This window comes from Stylophora pistillata, chromosome 10 (genome assembly GCF_964205215.1).
Source record: "Stylophora pistillata chromosome 10, jaStyPist1.2, whole genome shotgun sequence".
NCBI classification, from domain to species: domain Eukaryota; kingdom Metazoa; phylum Cnidaria; class Anthozoa; order Scleractinia; family Pocilloporidae; genus Stylophora; species Stylophora pistillata.
Window position 1 is genome coordinate 16,372,857 of NC_142528.1, and position 19,971 is coordinate 16,392,827.

At 39.1% G+C, this 19,971-nt stretch overlaps 3 protein-coding genes across 4 annotated transcripts; 2 read left to right on the forward strand and 1 right to left on the reverse strand.

Moving 5' to 3' along the window:
- Positions 1 to 2,457: 2,457 nt before the first annotated feature.
- LOC111344385 (substance-P receptor) lies at positions 2,458 to 15,593 on the forward strand. 2 transcript variants are annotated; one of them, XM_088736806.1, is made up of 4 exons: positions 2,458 to 2,751; positions 11,464 to 11,539; positions 13,286 to 13,512; positions 13,676 to 15,593. In XM_088736806.1, exons 2-4 carry the CDS (start codon positions 11,500 to 11,502, stop codon positions 14,567 to 14,569), a joined length of 1,161 nt encoding a protein of 386 aa, XP_088592932.1. In that variant the 5' UTR covers positions 2,458 to 2,751; positions 11,464 to 11,499; the 3' UTR covers positions 14,570 to 15,593. The 2 variants fall into 2 exon arrangements, with proteins under 2 accessions (XP_088592932.1, XP_088592933.1); XM_088736807.1 differs by lacking the exon at positions 11,464 to 11,539 and having other exon boundaries at positions 2,460 to 2,751.
- Positions 5,684 to 7,967, forward strand: LOC148721986 (uncharacterized). The gene is made up of 2 exons (XM_088736672.1): positions 5,684 to 5,942; positions 6,082 to 7,967. The coding sequence occupies exons 1-2, from the start codon at positions 5,769 to 5,771 to the stop codon at positions 7,156 to 7,158; spliced, it is 1,251 nt and encodes a 416-aa protein (XP_088592798.1). The 5' UTR covers positions 5,684 to 5,768; the 3' UTR covers positions 7,159 to 7,967.
- On the reverse strand, positions 7,237 to 10,015 carry LOC148721987 (uncharacterized). The gene is made up of 2 exons (XM_088736673.1): positions 9,632 to 10,015; positions 7,237 to 9,274 (listed from the first exon to the last, which is right to left on the reverse strand). The coding sequence occupies exon 2, from the start codon at positions 9,199 to 9,201 to the stop codon at positions 7,990 to 7,992; it is 1,212 nt and encodes a 403-aa protein (XP_088592799.1). The 5' UTR covers positions 9,202 to 9,274; positions 9,632 to 10,015; the 3' UTR covers positions 7,237 to 7,989.
- Positions 15,594 to 19,971: the final 4,378 nt, after the last annotated feature.

The following is a 19,971-nucleotide window of genomic DNA, read 5'->3' on the forward strand; positions in this document are numbered from 1 at the left end:
GGAACGGAACCGAAACTGAAGTGCAAGAGATTTTCTAGAACTCTTTAAGTCAACTTTAAACTTAACTCATTGCATGCACGTTTTGGTAAAAATATTGGACACTGTTTCAATAAATTCCACGTTTCGAGTAAAAAGATTTCGAAGAACGTACCAACGTTAAATAAAAATACCAAGTCGGAATTAAAGCTGGTATCACAGCGTTCCAAACCCGCTTGTACTCCACCTCGATGATTTGGACCTCCTACAAAACTTATGGTTTTTAGTTTTCTCTTTATAATAAGTATATCTTGTTTGATAATTTTTGTCAACGCTTCTTGATTCTGGACACAGAATTCCTAGATGACTTTATTATATGGACGAGAGCGTTTTACTGGGAACTAAAACACTCGTAGAATCGATACGACCACTACATCCGGGAAAAGCTCCCTGTAGATTGTGCAACGGTAAACGTTATTTAACGTTAATAAAGCATACTATCTTTTTTATTTTGAGTTACATACTTGCTCTGATAAAACATAATTAACCACTGCACTTAACTCTATCCCAACAGATCCAGAACGAGTGGAAACTGAAAATTGTTTCAACAGATCTCATAAAAGTGGAGCTACCAGAAGGTTTAAAATTCCTGAAATAGCGTTACCACGTGAATGAAGAAACAAACGAGCCAAGTTTCTTTCACGTCAATTGTCCCAAACGCTGCGTTAGATCATTTGTGAGATACAAAACAATCACCATAGATCTAAGATGTTTTTCCCTTAAATAAGCCGCAAACGGTTTTTTACCATAGGTTTTGTTAAGCGTTGACAGAAGGGTCTTATCGCCATCTGCAAGTTACCTGAAATATGGACCCTGACCTCTTTTAGGCGACCTCCTCCCCTTCGGCCTGTCTCGATTGTGCTAGGCAACTTTTAGTAACTGCGTTTGTTTACGTTTTCGAGTATCCTCAAATTTCGCCCATATTTGAGAATAACTTTTTAAAGCTAAGTTTTAAGTTTTATTTCTTTGCGGATGTAGAAGTTATCGTGAAGAAAATAAAGCATTTAATTAACGTTTACATAAAAAATATCAAGAAATATAAGTACTTTTTGGACAGGCCTACCTCCCGAAAGCAAACGCCTAGACTTGACATTTCGAATGCTCGCCCAGGAGACGTTCGACTGTCTTTGTATTAAAGCCAGCCTTTCAATCTCTACCACAGATATCTATTGTTCATTTAACAAAAAGAAAATTACACGTTAGCTTGAAGATATGAATCTTATATTCTTGTGGCAAAACAATGATATTATTTTTCGTTGCCCACATCGTTCGATAATCGAACTCACCAGAATTTCCGTGTCTGATCTAGTTGGATCGCCTAACACAATCAAATTCAGTCGAAGGTTTTATTTAGACAAACTTTATACACTTCTAACTCTGTTCTTGTGACACATCATTTCGTCTGCAGCTGCAGTTTGTCCAATTCGTGTTGTAAATGAATTGACCAAGGAATCAAATTTAGTTGAATAGTAAAGCGCATATATTATATTTCTACCTTAACCTCGGGAAGAAGCGGATCTTTTGCCAGTCTCTCTCATTTGACGGAGCCAAAATTTGTGCTACGTTTCCTACCTCTGATTTCCGAGGCTTTTCTTTGGCGCTTTTTTCTTGCATTCTACAATTTTGACCAAGGAATCCAGTTTAGTTGAATAGTAAAGCGCACATATTTCTACTTTATCCTCGGGAAGAAGCGAATCTTTTGCCAGTTTTTCTCATTTGATGGAGCCAAAACTTGTACTACGTTTCCTATTTCTGATTTTCGAGGCTTTTCTTTGGTGCTTTTTTCTCACATTCTGCAATTTTGTCAAAGGGCGTTGACGCAGTCGACACCAGTTTGAAAGTGCCTTAGAACCGAGTTGAACATAAGAACTGACAGCTACCAACAAAACGCAAAAAAAATATATTACGGATTAGCGACAAGTAAATACCAACCGACAACCGACATGGTCTAACATTATCAATATTTTTCTGATTCAGGAAGAGTATTCTAGGTGAGGAGATGGGGTTAACCGACTTGCGTCAAAGGCGAAGATTATAGCTGACTAACGAAAAAACGCCAAAAAAATTTACCGGTTAGCGGCAAGTAAGTACCAATCAACAAACGATGTGGTCCAACACCATTGATATTTGTACTAAGAAAAACGAGCTAAAGCGAGCAATTTAGATCAGAAGCTGAAATATAACATCTGTTAGCTGTTGTTCTCACTTCCACTTTTTCACTGAAAATTTGTTTAGCTCATCCAAAGTATTGGTTTTACACGGCCAAGTGTGTCACATCCGATCAATATTTCACCATTGAGCAGAAGCAAAACAAGGGGAAAAAAAGATAAAATTTCTTCCTTTTTAGCTGACAGTTGCCTTTGAATATATATTCCTGTATTTTTATTACACCGTTATTCTTGTTGACTTAATTCCGAGCAGATGTCCATCACTAGATTAAATATGTCGAAACGTGAATCATTGTAGTTCTCCTGTCCACGATAAAATCCCTAATCAGTCTTTATGTCCGCCATTAGGATTGTTTTTGGCAATTAACCATCTGCAGCAAAAGTCTGCCATTCAAGCGGGATACAGCTTTAACGTCATGTGTTCTTCAGACTTTTCAAAACGAAACTTCAACAGTGTACATGAAATGTCGAACCCTTTTGAACCCAAAGAAAGACGGTAAAGAGTATTGTTAACCGCGTACTGTTTTCTCCAACAGCATCTTTCCAGGTAACGTAAGATTATTAATAGCTGGCTTATTTTGCGTTGCTTCGATAATGAATTCACTTTCCTTTGGAAACACGGAAAAAGATTTTACACAGAAGTTTTCATAACCATGGTGGTCCTACAAAACATATGAAACATGTTTCTAGGCCCAGCGAAAGTTAACAACACCGAGGCAAAACTATACCACTACCAGTGGCGCTTGTACTGCCATCTTTTTCATCATCCTTTGAACCTTTATCGATTCTCGTTGCACTCAAGATGACGTTTTGTTACAGACCATCTCTGTACTTATGAAAATATTTACCCTCATGCGAGCAAAACATCTGTAACTTCGAAAGGGTAACAACATGGCTTCCTAACAATCGTGGATCGGTCCAATTTCCGAAGCAGTGATGTGTGCGCATTTAATTCATGTTTTATTTTTATTATTGTGAGAGAATTTTCGCATTCTCACCAGCGCTAAAGGGAATCCTCTGTAAGCGAAAGTTTACAAACCTCAGGCTCCTCTACCCGGTAAAGGAGTCCGAGCCCGCTACAGTGGCGCTTGCACTGTCATCTTTTCCATCTTCCTTTAGCCCTTTATTGACTCGAATTGGACTCATCAAGCGCAGATCTTCCCTACACATGTGACAATTTTGGCCTCAAGGGCTCGGTTTTCCCGCAACGTGGCTTCCTAACAATCGTGGATGGGTCCAGATTCCGCAGCAAATTTAATGTGTGCGCATTAAATCATGTTATTTTTTTGCAGCAATCTTTTCTTTAACGTGCAACAACTATATCGGTATTGCAACAACCTCTATTTTTGCGGCAAAATTTTATAATTTGCAGAAAGGTTTTCTTTTATCAGTTTGCAGCACCTAAAAAAAAACTGCCACAGGTTTCTTTATTATGCCACCCACTTGTGGAAAATGACTGGTTGATTTGACGTTTAATTCTTTTCGATTTTGATGGTTGACGGATAACTTTTGGTCGACGATTAGCTGTCAGTCTTTAACGGATGGATGTTTCTTAGGAAGATGTATTTCTATGAGTAAACGATGTATAATAAATGTTACGATAGTATCTCGCACACTTTTCGAATTCCCCATCGGTGCATTATTATGTTGGTATCTCGCGCACTCTGTGAATTCTTTTTCTTTGCGTCGTGACAGTTCTATCTCGCACATTATTTGAATTCTCTCTCACTGCATTGTTACGTTGCGATTGAGTGTTACGAAACCGAAGACCTCGAAAACGAAAACCTAAGACCTAATACCTAACACCCGGTCTTCGTTTTCGTACTACGAAAATGAAGACCCTGTAAACAGAAAACTGTAGAAATTACAAGTTAAACACACATTAAACAGCAACAACGCTTAGTAATATAATACTTTACACTTCACGCGTTTCTTCCCATTATAATACTGCCAGTACTACTTGTCCCTCTTGTTTGTTCTGTTTTGGTATGCAAGCCAATTTGGTGTTGATATTCTCGAGGGTTTCCTCGGGTAAACTTACCACACACATCTTATTCTGGAACAGCAGGCAGAATTCGAACGCTAGCCGCCTTTGATTTATAGTTAGCACTGCGTGACAGAATAACAAAGAACGCGTTCTGTACAGTAAATGACTCTTGGGTTCTGTCAATAAATATGTCTACTGTATTTCGTTGCTAAAATAGATTCTGACGGTCGTTAAGCCTTCTCTGCTGGAAAATTTTTTGTTAAAAAGTAAGGTATAACTGAACTCAGTTGAAATTTACAATAGTTTGATACGTGTGTCTGACTGTTGTGAAGACACAGTGGTCTATTACAAAAAAACAGTGATAAATACCGACTTGCTCTATACTTAGTTTAATCATCGTTCGATATACCCTCACAAAACAAGTCAACTTCTATACTTCAATACTTCAATACTTCTTCTCATGTTGTTTAACTTTATTTAATCTTACCCTCTTCGTATTAAGCTTACAAACATTCTTTGTAACTCCTCTAACCTTCACATAACGACGTAGGCAAGACTTCGGTATGCTTGGACGAATACACTCATAAACAAATTCCTTCAGGTTTCTGCCCTTTCTTCTGAGACGGTTCAGCGTTGCTTCTGGTATTCTACTGGATTCTCGATCACTTCTAAATCCACGGTTGGGTTTACATGTAAACATAATATGAGATATTTCTCGATAGAAGGTTCAATCGTAACGGATCGCTCGTAAAGCTCGCGGACCGACCCGTTCCGAAAACGCTCCACAAGTTTTAGTGTGGGTCTACCGCGAACGGTGTGCGACTAGGTATGTATATTGAGCGTAATAGCCTTCGAACTTCTTCCGCGTACATTAAGCAAGGAAAGTGTCCCCAAAGGCAGCCATTGTTTTAAACCATGCAGTCTTGGGTTCATTGAACACATTCGCTCTCACAGTTCACGCATGCGCTGTAGTGGAACTGCGTTTTGTGACTGAACGCGCGAAAAAAAAAACAATTTATACCTTGGGCGTTTCCCTCGGAAAGCCCGAGTAAAAATGAAGGTAAACTGAGTACTTTTGGAAATTTGGAGATTTGTTTATTTTTCTTGATTCTCATCGATCTAAAGCTGCTGCTGAGGGTAAAAATCCACCCTTTTTGTCGGCTGACGGCTGAATTTTAAGCTGTATAACGGCTGAAAGTTTAAATCTGTTGAGACCCTCTCTCGTTGCAGCAGCTGTTTATAACTACAACAACTTTTATTCTTAAGGCAACTTTTTTTAATTTGTAAAAAGGTTTTTCGACTCGACCCAGCCTCTCTCTCTTTGTCACTCCTCTTTTACCATAGCACCACTTACTATTTCGCTCCGTTTTACTGAAAGACAACTGGAACAGGCTAGAAAAGCAAAAGTGCCCGAGATATCAAAGTAACGTTCATTAATCATTTTTTACTCCTAGAAATGTTTCTTCGTAATAAAAGTCAACCGATAAAGGCCACGACATTGAGTCCTAAAGTGTGACGTCACGTTGCCATGACAGCATTTTTTTCTGGTCTAAACAGTTTAAACTCATACTTCAAACATGGCGTCTTTACCGATATGCTCACTCGTTTCTTTCTTTTCTGGAGAGCGGAAATCGCTTGATCGCGGAGAAAACCACTTCAAATCCGACCATGTCCAAAGCTTTACTTATTCCAGGGGAGTCATCAAAGGTGAAGTCCAAGCAAGCATGAAAAATAAGGACTACAAAGTCACAGTAAGTTGCCAATTTGGGATCACAACACGTATGTTCAATTCGAAGAACTCCCAACCCCGATTTCACCTCCAATTTAACGTTTATATTGCGGAATATATATTGCAACTTACGTGTCTGTTTCGAATTATCTTTTTATCAGATTTATCTCGATGAAAACCTTGAAATAAAAAACACAGAATGCGAGTGTCCTCGCGGCGAGTTCAAGTGCAGTCACGCGGCAGCCATATTTATTTATGGCATCCATAACCTTAGCAGGACGGACCTGGAATGCCAATGGAAAAGAAAGCGAAAGGCAGAAAGCGTACAGTCTGCAAGCCAGATGTTTCCAGCGCCACCGAAGAAGAAGGATTACAGCCCTTTGGCGCGCGATCCTAGCCGAGAAGATCGGATGTGGCTGTACAGCGAACTAAAGCGCTATGGCAAATTTACAGGGACCTGCTGGATCTTGAGTCCCGAACCACAACCTGCTACCCCTCTCCCGATCAAGACGATTGAAGATATCATTTACTCAGAAGGTTTCCTTATGGCATCTACGAAGGAAAAACAATTAGAGTACTTGATTGAGAATGCCAAAGTAGAGGAGAGAACCATAAATGTTGTGAGCACCCTCACAGCTGGCCAGCGAAACAGCCCTGCATGGCACCAAGCTCGTAGAGGCCGCCTGACTGCCAGTAATTTTGGCTCCGTCCTCCAGGCAAAAAGAGTTACACCGTCTCTTATCAAGCGACTACTTGGGGAATACAACTTGAGTGGAGTTAAAGCAATTGCATGGGGACAGGACAATGAGACTGAGGCCCTGAAATCCTTCACCAACATCACAAACTTTACACCTGTACAGACCGGCCTTTGGCTACACGAGTCGGGAGTTCTGGGTGCTTTCCCTGATGGACTTGTGGGGGACGACTCGGTGATTGAGTGTAAGTGCCCCTACACACATCGAAATGCAACAATCAAGGAAGCTTGTGGGCACAAAGACTTTTACTTGGAGGAGAAGGAAGGGAATTATACGCTGTCTACCACACATGTTTACTGGCATCACTGTCAAGGCCAGATGTTCCTGACAAAGCGCAAATTCTGCTACTTTGTTGTATGGACCACAAAGGATAGTGTAGTTATCAAGATTGAACGAGATGAATCTTGGGAGCACAATATTACTATCTTGAGTGATTTTTACTTTCATCAACTATTCCCAAAGATTACCGAGGGAGAACTTTGAAAAGTGGTGCACAGATGCTGGACATAATCAGAGTGGGGGGGGGGGGGGGAATGGGAGCTAATGTAAATAGGCAATAGCTAATGTTAAAAGGTATTTTTTTAAATTTCATACATTAATTTCTTAATATAACATTACATATTCTACACTCAGATAGAGACACAAGATAAAGAACCCACATTTTTCCATTTAGCATAGTAACTTAATAATAAATTACATTCTTCCTGAAAACAAGCTTAAACAATTTTTTTTTTGCAACCAATGGCTACTGGTAGCTGGTAACACTTATCCTGGTTACTCAACAGGGCCCAGGTGCATAAAACTTATGCCACGCTTAAGTAGGCTTGCATAGCAATGCAAAGGGAAGGGGAGGGAGCCAAAACAAAATCCATGCAGACACAGGTTATTTTTTCTGACTACCTCTCACCATCCCTTAAGCTAATTTAAGTGTGGCTTTAGTTTTATACACCTGGACTCAGGCTCCCAGCTTCACAGACACAAAAGTAAAACCTTTAAGCCAGCACGACTTTCACACTTGGAACTACTGGACAAAAGAATTCCATACTGGTCACATGCCCCTGACCTGGATTTAGTTGAAATGACAATTTAAGAATGTCACTGGATTTCATTATAATCTATTTTCACAGAACACATAGTAGTTTGTATTAATGAACATAAAGGTGATGAATATCAGAAAAATGTAAAACTGACCACATCATATTTTTGACCAAAGCTATGTCAATACCATTTGATCTGTTACAGTGGGGCTTCTAGTAATACAAAAATAATATTAAAAACTCATTGTACTATAATTTAGTTGAAAAAAAGTGCTATTCAGTCAAATTCAAAGTCTTCGCAGCCATCCTTGATCAATGGATACTGCAAATTAACAAGAGCTGAGCACAGTTGGCATAGCTTGTCAGCATGGCACCTCAAAAATGCTGGGATGAAGCCAAGGATGCGAAAACTCTTAAGTCTTACATTTGCACGCTCTACGTGGATGCGACATCGAGCTATTGATTTTGTCGCCCTTGCCTCACTCTCTGTAAACTTTCCATTGTTGAGAAATGGTGGTATGTTCACTGAAACACCTCTTGGAACTACATCGCTGATGAGAAAACCTTTGTCTGCCAGAACAAGATCACCAGCACTCAAATGTTTACAAAACCCAGACTCTTTAACCATGACCTTGTCACTGACTGAGCCGGGAAAAAGATCACTAACATAGGTTATAACTCCATTTGGGGCAACCCCTATAATGACTTTGAAAGAGTTCATTCCCCTGTAGCTGGAATATGTAGCATTCTGCTGGGACTTGAGCTTAGGTGCAGCAATTTCAATGTCTGTACAATCAATCAAAATGCGGCAACTGCTGTACTCAGTGAAAGAGGATGGCAAACACATCTTGTTCTTTTCTCTAGATGGCACGGTTGTCATGATGTCTTTGAACAGGAGAGGATGCAGAACATGGACAAAAGTTAGTACTATGTTAGCAACAGTTGCAACACTGCATGAAAACAACTGGGCTGAATGTAGATTGGTATAATTTTGTTTCAGTTTCATCAGAGTGATAAATATCTGGTCCTCAAGTGTGATCGCCTCAACCTTCCATCCAGCATAATAGTTTATTTCACCCTTGAATCTTGAAACATATCCCACAACAATATCAAAAACATCCTTAGTGGGTAGACCTGTCTCCATCCGTATCACCTCAGGGCTCAAGCTCTTAGCAGAGTAGTGTGCACTATAGTAACTTGACATTTCCTTGTGTTTAGCAAGTTCTGTTGAAGTCATGTCAAGCTCTATTGACAGCAGAGCTTCTTTGGAACTTGTCTTTTCCTCTTGTGAGCATTCAGTGGAACATGGTTCAGAGTTCTCTTTAATCTCTTCAAGTACAGATGCTACAGTTGGTAATTTCGTGGGCTCGGCAGACACTTTCCGTTTTTTCTTGGGGGTAGGTGTACTGGGAGGTGTTGGTCCTGTACCTGGCAGCAAGTGCAAACTATCAAACAGCTTGTGCCTGTTTCTGTCACTGATGGTAGGCATATTTTCTTTTTGCCCATCTTTAAAGTGACAACTGCAAAGTCGCGAATGTTTGCTGGGCTTTCTATCTCCTCTCCTATAACAGAAAAAGACAGAAGCAGTTACTATACTTGCGCTTAAAAAACCCAAAGTTTAGTTGGTTACATGCTTAACCTTGTAGTCTAAGACGTGAATGCGAAGCGAGTATTTCTCTGAGCTTGTTACTTAATACTAGTTAGTGTAAAAGCTTTGATACTCACAACTATCATATAGTTTTTTAGTAACTAAATAATCTTAGATCAAGACTGAAGACAAGGAAAGGCAAAGCCGCGAGAAAACAAATAAGACAAGAAAGAGAAACAGCTAATCGTGAATCAGTTTGAGATAAAAAAAAACCAGCTATTTCTAATCGATGGTACAGCATCGAAATATATATTATTCGAAAAATACTCACCTTACAAATGATATCCACTTATCGTAGAGTGTTTTATGTTTTTTCTGGTCTGGAAACGAAAAGAATCAGCAGCAGTGGCTTTCAGATGTGTGATTGCAATCTGGATGAAAACACTGGCCCATCGCAAACTTCGTCTCTGTGGCGTTTTGACTCGAATTATTGCTCACCAGGTGCTTTTGTCCGCTTATTATACTCTTCAATAGTAAGGCCAAAGGTTATCTTGATTCTCTTTATCTTATTTCTATTATTGGAGGATAAAATGCGCTATTATAGCTCTTGAAGTGCTCGAGGTCAACGACAATGTGTCACGCTAGGGACGCCATATTGGTTTGTTTAGACCACAGAATTCCGGTGCTATGGAAACGTGACGTAAGCACTTTAGGACTCTATTAACCATCAACTGTCGAAATGGAAAAAAAAAATTACCATCAACCGTCAAGCTTTTCTCCATGAAGACCCTCTTTCAAGTGGAACGGAGCGGTATCAGTTGAATAGGGCATAAAGGAGGACTTTAAAAAATTGACTACCAATGGCAGATATTAGATCTGAGCCCGCGTAAAAGCGGTTTTGTTTAAAGGTGCATGGAATCGAGGCACTTAGGCCAAAGGCTTTGTAAATTCTACAAGGTATCACTGTATATTTCAAAACAACTCGCATTTTCCGCTATTTTTTTACTTCTATCGACAATCTGAAGCATTCAAAAGGCAAAGATAGCAATGGTTAGACATTGTATTGCATTCAGATGCAACAACCGGAGCGATAAACCACATTGCAAGCATCTTTCGTGGCATTCGCTACAACTGAACAACAAGAAACTTCTGGCGACTTGGCTAGTCAAGATCAAACGGGAAAACACGCCCGTAAGTAAAAATTCCTTTTATACAGTGAACATTTTGAAAAGGAAGACTTTTCCAAGTCATATGCTGGCCGGAAAGTAAGTCTTAAGTCAGACTCAGTTCCGACAATATTCAGTTTCTCCGAGCAGAAAACCAAAAGGAAGGCTCCGAAGGAAAGACGTTCGATTGATGATGACTTTCCGGCCAGAATATGCCTTGGAAAAGCATTCCCTTTCAAGATGTTCACTGTATAAAAGGAATTTTTACTCACGGGCGTATTTTCCCGTTTGATCTTGACCAGCCAAGTCGCCAGAAGTTTCTTGTTGTTCAGTGCATAGTTAGTAGAGGGGACTACCGCTAGTAACTATGTTCAGTTGCAATGAATGCCACGAAAGATGCTTGCAATGTGGTTTATCGCTCCGGTTGTTGCATCCGAATGCAATACAATGTCTAACCATTGCTATCTTTACCTTTTGAATGCTTCAGATTGTCGATAAAAGTAAAAAAAAGCGTAAAATGCGAGTTGTTTTGAAATATACAGTGATACCTTTGAGAATTCACCAAGCCTTTGACCCAAGTGCCTCGATTCCGTGCATCCTTAAACAAAACCGCTTTTACGCGGGCTCAGATCTAATATCTGCCATTCAGTGGAGGGGGTCATATGAATATTAGAGACCCAAAGGGGAATCAGATAAATTCAATCTCTACACCGGCGATAATCGGTTCTAAAAAAAAATCGAGATTGTTTTCTTTACTCTACGGTTGTATGAAAAGATGTAAAGGTCAAACGTGGTAATTGATAAATGATAAGAACAGTTGGAAACAATTCACGGTATTTGCTCAGTACAAAGTATGAGAACCACTTTAAATCGCTGCAGAACTGATTTTGAGGTGAAGCAAATACGCCTTAATTTGTACCATTAGTTTTGGTGAGAATTTTATTTGTGGAAGATCAATTTTTAACATTCGCTGCTTTGTTTCACGTTCAAACCACAGTAAAAAGACGTTAAAGTTTTTGATCAATGAGTGGCAATGAGTAGCATGATGGCGGCAAATAATTCTTCTACTGCAGGTACGTCTTTATGTGCTATAAGTTTGTGGATATTTGTTTTGACACGTTTTGGATGAATACGATTTCGTAATGCTACCATGGCAGCCTCTGCATAAGACTAAATCAACAGAAGTGAAGTGATTTTCACGATAGGTGGGGAAAGGCGTCGGGTACCAATCGCACGGTATTGGTAGGCCACTCAGATAAGCAGGCGCTAGTTATGTGAAGCGCTTTGCTCAAGCGAAGATTCATTCAAGTAAGAAATCACAGATACCTTTCTCCTCGCACAAATTGTTATTGGGAAACTCGATAACATCGGACGAGTGGTTTCCTCGTACAATCGTGACAAAAGCGGGCGGCAAACTAAAGCTAAGAGAGATCTATAAAAAAGGTTTTTCGTCTTTAAGGCAGCGTCGTTAATCAGGCAAGCATGGCTAAGCTAAGTTAGGTTCTTAACAAATTATCTGTAAGAAAATTGTAGAAATCTCAAAATCGAAGCTGATTTATTGCCCATTTTTCTTTTCTTAGATGTGGCAAACATGAATTCCTCAGTTGCTAACGGTTATTTTCGTGTCAGCAGTACCGTGTGCATGACTTTAGCATATGTGGTTATGTATGTTCTATTCGTGCGATCGGTTGCGATCGTGTGCGATCAAGTACGATCATCTGTGAACAAAGTTCTGCGATCATGCGATCAGAATGTGTCCTATAATGCTATGTTTTCCCAGCGTGAAGTACTGCAAGCGTCATGATACCATGACAACCAGTTGTTTATCAACTTTTACACGTGCGTGTGTTTCGACAAGATGGAAGGTGAAATTGACACGGAACAGTTTACGGAAGAAATTGGAAAATACGACTGTTTGTTAAATCGCTTTAGCAAAGAATTCTCTCTTTCTTAAGACTTTCCGCACCAAGAAGCGACGCTTCTTCTTTATTCTAGCAACGATTTTTCGTTTAAGTAAAGACAACAGAAGCAGAATGTTAGCACCTGTTAACAGTTCAGCGTCCTCCGTGTCCATGTTGGTTGACTGGAGTTACATTGCTAGGCCTCTCGCTAGTTTCCAGTTCCTAAATTCGCGGAAACTCCGCGACAATTGTTACGTTAGTTAGTTACAGATGCCAAAGGTTGAAATTCAAGGACTTTTCAATCAATTTGAAGGCCAAGTTTTAGAAAATTGAAGGACCACTTTTGGAAAGGTTTTCAGCTTTTCCATGAATGTACTGTTATTTTCAACATGAAAATTGCTAAAGAAAAAGCATCGCAAAAATCAAGCCCTTGTCCTCAAATTAGAGTACATTCAAGGCCTTGAATTTTTATTTTTAAATTCAAGCATCTCCAAGGACGTTCAAGGCTTTTACGAACCCTATTAGGTAATGTATTTGTCTTTAACTGCAAGGAGAAGGGACTTTTTTTTTATCTATTATTATTGGTACCGGGTCATAGTTTGTTGCCAAATGTTCCTCCAAGGGGAGTTGTCAGTTATCAGCAGATTGAAGCAATATTACTGTTCAATAGTTCATATTGTTTTTAATAATATACATGAAAAAATTCCTCAGTTCTGATTGGTTAAGATGAATGCAGTTTTCAGTTAATTCCGTGCAGAAGAGAGTTCATTCAGTGCAGAAGAGGGTTAATTCAGTGCAAAGAAAGAAACAAACCAGACATTCTCATTGGTCAGAATGATTGGTCAATGTCAATGTGAAGGTCAATTGTAGAAATCTCAAAATCGAAGCTGATTTATTCCTCCATTTTTCTTTTCTTAGATGTGGCAAACATGAATTCATCAGTTGTTAACCGTTACTTTCCTGTCAGCAGTACTGTATGGATGACTTTAGCATATGTGATTATATTCGTCCTCGGCTTCTTTGGTAACATCTGTATCATTTACATTGTGGTTTCTCGTAAAAGGATGAGGACTAACTTCAATTTCTTAATCGTAAACATGGCATTTGCAGATCTCCTGGTCTCTCTCTTCCTCATGCCAGTTAAGGTGAGTAATAGATGGCCAATTATTAAATGTTAGTTCATCGCTTAGTTTAGTTGCGAAAAACGCTCTTACTCACTCCCAAAAATTTAACACATTTTGTATTCCCAAGCTATTAGCTCGGGTTGTTATTGAAAAACCTCTTTTGTGTACTTCCCTGTCCACGTAGGTGAAATTCTTGTATACTGCCTCGTCCTGGATCCCAGGGACAGTGGGAAAAGTCACGTGCAAGTTTGTTTACTTCGTGGCGGCCCAGTCCATGGCTGCGAGTATCATAACACTTGTCTTCATTACAGTGGATCGTTACTTCGCCGTTTTTCATCCACTTCGAGACATTTGCTTCATTCAAAACACAAAACTAGTCATGTCTGTGATATGGATCTTTTCTTCCCTGTATTTTATGCCGTATCTCTTGCTCCTTGATGCTTTAAAGAGTCCTGATGGTTCTCACTGGGAATGCAGATTGGTTCGGAATTTCTTTACCTCAGACAGAAGTGTCCAGCTTTCCATCGCCAGAGCCTATGTCACCACCAAGTTCTTGATACTGTATTTGGTCCCTCTTGTTATCATCACATGGGTTCATGTTCTTATTGGTCGACATATTTGGTCACACCAGATCCCAGGGGAGTCAACTGCTCATCAGAGACATCACAATGAACTGTCAAAGCGTAAAGTAGTGCGCATGATCATCATCGTGACGGTGACGTTTGCGTTGTGTTGGTTGCCAGCTCATATCCGGAATTTATTGATTTGTTATTTTACCGACACTTATAAAGCTTTGATTAAAGTTGAACGCCTGGAATCCGGTTTAGTTTTCATATCACACACCAATAGTGCCATAAATCCTTGTCTGTTTATTGGTTTAAACCAAAGATTCAACGATGAATTCAGAGGAATTCTCAGATGTCTTTTCTGCCGAAATTCCTTTCCCACGAGGAGAAGCTTTGGGACAGAACCACCTGTTGTTCTAACTCGCATACGAAAGACTGTACGTCAATGTAGTGCCACTGTAATCCCTCTTCACGCTCAACAGCGCGCACGGTCTCAGAGCTGTACGTTTTGAAACTTTTCTTTGGTTAGACAAGAAGATGAAAACCGACCGTATTGAACCTTTTTTTTCCATTGGTTAGACACGACGATAAAAACCTACCAAAACCATCTAACATTGATATTGTAAAAATTTTATCATCGCTGATCTGTTCTCAGTCGAATAAGTATTATTCAACAAATTAAAAAAGGGTCATCAATGATAAGCCAGCCTAGGGGAAGGAGTTGCATGGAAATAATCATGGTCTATATGAAAAGCTACACTTAATTTGTAGGACTTTAGAGGACACGTTCAACTAGTGTGTTTTGCGCGTCGTTATTCTTATTATCATCCGGAACTCATTAATGTTTCTTAGAAACCACACATAGCTTGTCAATATTTTCATTGCATGAGTAGAACAAGGTATTATCAACCACTGCATAATTAAACCGCCAGGCTGAAAGAGGTATATGGAAGACGTTATCTGTCTGTTGCATATGGCCAAACACAAAGTGGAAGAATTTTTAAGACAGACAAACAGTTACCACGAAAGAATCAATTTACGTCTGAAATATCAGACTCAGAAACTATATATTCTTAGGCAAATAAATTGACCAATTAATGTTTTTGAAAAACCTGTGAAGTCCTTGAAGACCCATACATTATTTGGTCTCCGTTATAATTGTATCGTTTGATTGTGTGTAATGCAGCTCAGGTAGACAAAAGTATGGTTTAAGAACCATTATTGATAAAGTTTTCATCGAAAGATGTGACCTGATGTGTATGGTCGTCTTCATGTAATTTTGCTCAGGAAATGTAAGCATTGTAATTAATTGTTTAAAAGTATCTTCTGTACCGTTGGAGATGAAAGCACTGTCAAATTGAAACAGTTAGTGGTTTAGCACTTCTGGTGTTTGTCAACAAAGAAAAAAATCAAATACACAATACTGTACTCCCTAAATAAGTAAAGGTTTAGTAACGTCTCCCCAAGATATCTACATAGCATTATATAACAAAGAACTACCTTAAGGGATTGAATAAATGAAAAATTCCTTTGAAAGATGTGCTGTTCTTGAACGCACCATCGAGAGAACCACGATTTTCCATTTCTTCAAATTAAAAATGGTGATGTTTATCAATCTTTTGAACACATAACCTGTTATTTGACAACGTTTCACAGGCCTATTACGTTCCTTATTTAATATTGCAAAGGATAATCGGCTTAAATGACGCCCCAAAAAGTCCATCTTCATTTCTTTTAGTTAATTTTCAGAGTACCCTTAGATTTCACCCATATCTGGGAGTTAATCAACGTTTACATAGACAATATCAAGAAATTTAGGGGTCAACTTTTTGGCATTTCAGAGAGCAACTTTCCAGCATTTTACGAGCACAATCGGGACAGGCCTACCTCCGGTAACCGATCACCTACACTTGACATTTCGAATAGTCGCTTATTTGAGGTATTAAAGCCAGCTTTTTAATATTTACCGTGTATATCTATTGTCCATGTAATAAAAAGAAAATTACACGTTAACTTGAAGATATAAACAATGCTATCTTTTTTTCGTTGCCCACATCGTTTGATAATTGATCTCAACAGAACTTCCGTGTTTGATTTAGTTCGATCCCCGAACACAATTAAATTCAATTTAAGGATTGTTTTATTTAGGCAAACTTTGTACACCTCTAACTCTGTTCTTGTGACAAATTACCTTGTCTGCAGCTGCGTTTGCTCAGATTTTTGTTGTAATGAAATGAATCCAATTTAGTTGAATGGTGAAGTGCACATATTTCTACCTTGTCTTCGGGGAAAAGCGGATCTTTTGCCTGTCTTTCTCATTTGACGGAGCCAAAAATTGTACGTTTCCTATTTCTGATATACGATGCTTTCCTTTGGTGAATTTTCATCTGGCATTCTGCAATTTCGCCAAAGGGTGGTGACGCAGTCAACACCATTTTGGCCTCAGTTTTCGGCTTCAGTTTTCGGTGGAAAAAAGACAGGATTTACAAACGCCATTGTAGAAAACAATTGTCGTTGAAATTGTACAATACTTTTCCGTAAGATCTCTAGGTTAGGGTTCGTGTTTTTTTTTAAAGAGAAGATCGTCGCCATAGTCATTTAATTCGTGTGTGTTTGCCATACCAGTACTGTTGATTATTCAAAAGAATATCCGGTCAATTCGCCACCACAACAAATTCGCCACCACTCGAGGTCAAATCACCACCGGTAGCGACTTGACTTAAGCGTTACGTGTAGCCTCTCGAGTGAAACTTACATCAAATGAAAGCTAATATGCAGTAGTACATTGCGAAAAGGGAAAGAGACTCAGAAGTTAGGTGTAGCGTCTCAATAAGGGAACGTTAAATGAAATGAAACATGTTGATATCACGTAGATTATGATCAGTTTGTGAACAGCAAAACTAGAGTGATTTATTCGCCCAGTGATTTTCGCTAAGTGGTTTCCTCTGTGTTGTTACCCTTTAATGAATATTTTCATTTGCTAAAAAGATTTCTTGTTCTAGTGTTGAGAGGCGTGTCCCTCCCATAAGGCATAGCGGTCTTAGAGCGAGCACGAGGAAAATGAGTCGTCATTTTTGCTGTAGTTTACATTAGCTTGACTGCAGATTTCCAAAAGCTCCTACATAATGCGAGTTCTTTAGAAAAAAAGGACAATTCAGCGTTTGAAATTTCCAGGTTTCCTTGTCGCTCGTATATTTTTCATTTAGCGAATCGTGCAAAGGTTAAGAAGTGTATGTGGATCTCACCTGATCTCGATTGTTGAAGTTTATAAATAAATTGTGGATTTGCGACTACACACCGATATGAATGATATCGTATGAAACTTACATCATAAAAATGCTAAGAAGTCGAAGTATAATGCGAAATTTAAAGCACGTACAAATACAGCGAAGTTTAGTCAAACAGACTTTGGCGTCCTTTCTTTGTTTGATTGATTTAAGCACAAAGGGACTCCTAAAGCAGGCCAAGTCGCTTTCTGCCAACTTTTGCCGTGTTTGCACTCGCTATTAATTTCGCATCATAAAAACTAAAAGATGAATAAATTCAAGAACTAACCTTTCGTATGATATAAGTTTCATTAGATTTAATAGCGAATTACGTTCATAGGAACGAAACTCGTGTTAAAGCTCACGTCGACATTTTCTTGCACTTTTTTCGCTTGAAGCAAAGCACACTAGTCTATGTGAGTAAACCTCGTTGTATTTCTACGCGCTTTTAATTTTGCAATAAACTTCGACTTTTAGCATTTAGATGATGTAGAAGAAAATTGCGCGAGAGCTGGATACCAACAACGAACCCAGGAGCAGTAGGGGTGGGGTGGAGGACCCGAACATGTAAAACTTGTTTTCTGTCGTTTTATGAAACTTTGGCTTTCTTAATACAAGGTCTTATGCAAAGACAAAACGTGTTTTCTGTTTTATTTCACGGTTGTTCAGAATGCGTCTGCTACATGAAGAGAAAGTGACAGGTCTTATGCCGGCTTCTCTTCGAGGGGTAGTTATCTACAAGTGCACTTCATAAAGAAAAGTCGAGCATAAATGATAAGAAAATGTCGCTTTGAAAGGTGGCTCTTACCCCTGTGCACCCTAACATCGGTAAGCTACTGCCTGTGAATATATTAAAATCATACATATGAACTGCGGATTATGAAATGAATATGGAAGCGATCTTCGCAGTAATGAACACTTTTTGAGCAGTAGTGAAAATGAGGCCTGTACGGGATTTGAACCCATCACCTCTGCTCTAAACTGTCCTCCATGCGTTTCCAAAGGTACCGACAAAGAGAATTTGTTTGGCAATCAGGAGTTTGTGTAGTTGATGATCATTTTCTTGATTGTCGTGAACTTATTGGGGTGATACTGTAAAGAAAAGCTTGATGCTGGTCACTCTTGGTGGTTAAAGGGTTAACTGATATATTACTTCGCTCTCACACTGCTTCACCTGATAAGGGAGGAGTGTCGCTCAAAGGGAAGTTTAATTCAAAACAAATTCAACTCAGATTTGGTCAGTCAGATTCAGCTAAAAACATCATGAATACGGGCAAATTTATTTCCAGCCTTTCGAGTGGTTTTTAAATAATCTTCATTTTATTAAGCTGGTAAGGTCGTAATATATGAATTGTAATAATTTTCTGTCAAGTGAATTGTGGAATACCCCCTCATAAAGGCAGTTCGTATTTTACTAATAATTTTCATTTTCCCCTGCAAAATTACCAGGACCTTGAGGATACCGTGGAACCTCTCAGACAGCAGATCTCAGTGTTACAGTCCCGCAGACGGGTGCTACAGGAAGGACTGGATACTAGAAACCAGCTCTCTCCGTCTTTTAATGTATCATCGGTTCGTGAGCAGGATGAATCATAACAAACACTGAAGGGACTCATCGTTAAACAGGAAAGACCGACAGTTCGTTTCCTTAACCGGGCGAAGTGCATTATATGACAGTGTTATAACTCATCTATACCATGCCCACTAAAACTGCTTTCCTTTCCTTTCCTTTGGCCGTGCCTTTATACGTGCAGATCCATCTCACAAATGCGAATTGTAATATAAATAACGAGTGATTATACGATTGTATGAAATCAATTTAATCTGTTTCATAAACCACTGTGCGAATGATGTCGTAGTTCTTCCGTGTTATAATGTTACAAGGTGTCAAACACCAGAAATCAAGCTTGTCTCCTGCCCAGTCAAAGCCGCAGATAGTTGCTCTTTTCTCTTACATTAACAATGAATATATTTGAAAGTAACTCATTTAAAGGCTTTTAGTATCGCAAACGCGTTTCTTTCGGAAAACTGAATTTGGTTGATATTCTCCCGTTTCCGTTTTACTGTTCAGAGCATTGTACATCAAATCCTTTCCAACCAAACGGACTTTTTTTTTTTAGAAAATTGGATAATTTTTCACTCTTATTCAGTTTCACCCATAATAAAGAAATGAACATAAAAGTGGGAGTTTTACTTTACTGTGATTGAGATCAGAAAGTTTATATAATTGGTGCTTACTTTTCAAAGTTAGCAACCCAACGGGCAAGCCCCTATCATCTTCTGAACCACTCGTATATGCAACCAAACACAAAGTGAAGACTCTGGTGGAAAAAGTTTTTGAAACTAAGCTTTACGTCATCACTTCGCGATGGCGATTTATTAAGTTGTGGCTACAAGTTATTAAGTGGCGATCGCAATAGATACTGTCGTCTACCACACAATTTACTTTAAGTAAACAAGTAATTTACTGTGGATGGGCTGGCGGGAGCCAATACCTTACAGAATTCTCTCTTTTCGAAAATTTGCATTTATTGCTAATAATTTTCTGGTACCAGGCAACCTAGGCCTGCATTCTCAGTTAATTACATTTAAACTCAGAGCCAGTCAGGCTGGTGACCTACAACTTCGCTAACATTGCTGAGCACTTA